Raw genomic sequence first — 1,501 nt, 5'->3', positions numbered from 1 at the left:
GTGGCAGCGACAGCAGAACCACCACCCGGCGGAGAGCAGGCTGGAGCTCAGGATTTAGTTTAAAACATCTCCACTGGAGGGATAGGCAGGAGCAGGGAGAGGTTTAAGTGCAGAGCGGGGCGAGCAAGATTTGCTGGAGCTGATTTTTGCTGTCCTGGGACTGTCCCTAGGGAGCCCTGCTCCGAAATAACCCCCCCAGCCCTTACCATGAACGCGACCACGGACACCTCGTAGATGATGGACTGGGCAGAGAGCTCGACGACGCTCAGCAGGCCTGGGGGAGAGGAGAGGGTCAGCGCTGGGTGCGGGTGCCCGGCAGAGAGACCAGCGCTGGGTGCGGGTGCCCGGCAGAGAGCCGCTCTCAGCCCCTGCGACTGCTGCGGGTGCCGCTCTGGGTCACAGCCTGTCCGCCTCCTGGCAGCTGCCCCCCCTCCGCTGACCTATCAAGAAGCTCCCGATTTCGTAGGTCCACCACTCGATGCACATCATGAGCATGCTGGGGATAGCGAGGGAGGTGAAGCTGTCCCACTCCAGCAGGCACTCGCTGGACCAGCCTGCAGAGAGGAGAATTGTCAGCCGAGGGGTGACCAGAGTGGCCACGTGTTACATCCTGGAGAGCCCCCGAGGAAGCTGGAGGTGCCGTTGGTGTTTGCAGTGCCGCCGGGGCGGTGCTCCTCAGCTCCCCAGGACCTCCAGCAGCAGACGTGCACATACACGCTCCGCTGAGGCCATCCTGTGGCCCACAGAGCAGGGCGACCCTCAGCCCACCCCTCCCAGAGCAGAGTCTCTCAGGACAACCCCATGCTTACATCTGTGCTCATCCGGCTCTGGGGCCGAACCCTACAGAACCTCAGCGGAAAGTTTCACTTCTCCGGAATTAATGTTTACCGCCCGGCACGGTGCTCGGCCAACGCTCACGCGTGCCGCACTGCCAGCGAAGCAGCACCGCGCCCGGGGGCGTCCCGGGCTGAGGTTAATGTTCCACTGCCTAACAGAATCCGCTTGATAGGAGCGGGGGAGGATTCGTGAACACTGGCGTTAAGTGGGAACCGGAGGGAGCTGAGGAGATGCCCTTACCTCCCCAGGTCTTCACGTGGAGTTTCTTGCCTATGATATACAGGAACAAGAAAATGGCTTGTGAGTACTGAGCGACGGTGTTGGCCCAGGCAGAGCCCCTGCAGCAGAGAGGAGGAAGGTCACCGGCATCCTGCTCACGCTCAGGGTGCCGGAGCGTAACGTGCCGCCGTGCCCCCACGAGCTCCGGATGCTCGGCCACGCCTGGCGGTGCTGACATCCCCGAGAAGTCCCGTGCTGCTGCCGGTGGTGGTGTTTTCTCCTCTGGGGGACACAGGCACTACTCACGTGATGCCCAGGTGAAGCACGTAGAGGAAGATGCAGTTTGCGATCACGTTGACGATGTTGCCGACGAGCCCGCTCAGCACCAGCGGCCACATGATCATCTGCAAAGAGAAGGTGGAGGCTACGCTGCCTTCACAAAAGC

The 1,501-nt window shown here is 62.1% G+C and overlaps 1 protein-coding gene across 1 annotated transcript in view; it reads right to left on the bottom strand.

Annotated features, from left to right (window-relative positions):
- The window catches only part of LOC104496746 (multidrug and toxin extrusion protein 1-like), a gene marked incomplete at both ends in the record, with an annotated part of 4,615 nt that overhangs the window by 849 nt on the left and 2,265 nt on the right, over positions 1 to 1,501 (bottom strand). Inside the window, 4 exons of the mRNA XM_010139909.1 lie at positions 207 to 274; positions 441 to 554; positions 1,078 to 1,175; positions 1,363 to 1,460. Coding sequence (XP_010138211.1) covers positions 207 to 274; positions 441 to 554; positions 1,078 to 1,175; positions 1,363 to 1,460 — 378 coding nt within the window. The remainder of the gene's footprint in view (positions 1 to 206; positions 275 to 440; positions 555 to 1,077; positions 1,176 to 1,362; positions 1,461 to 1,501) is intronic.

The sequence above is a fragment of the Buceros rhinoceros genome, unplaced genomic scaffold, assembly GCF_000710305.1.
Source record: "Buceros rhinoceros silvestris isolate BGI_N320 unplaced genomic scaffold, ASM71030v1 scaffold28927, whole genome shotgun sequence".
Lineage (NCBI taxonomy): Eukaryota > Metazoa > Chordata > Aves > Bucerotiformes > Bucerotidae > Buceros > Buceros rhinoceros.
Note: the sequence above shows the minus strand (reverse complement) of the source record. Positions and strands in the feature narration are given on the sequence as shown.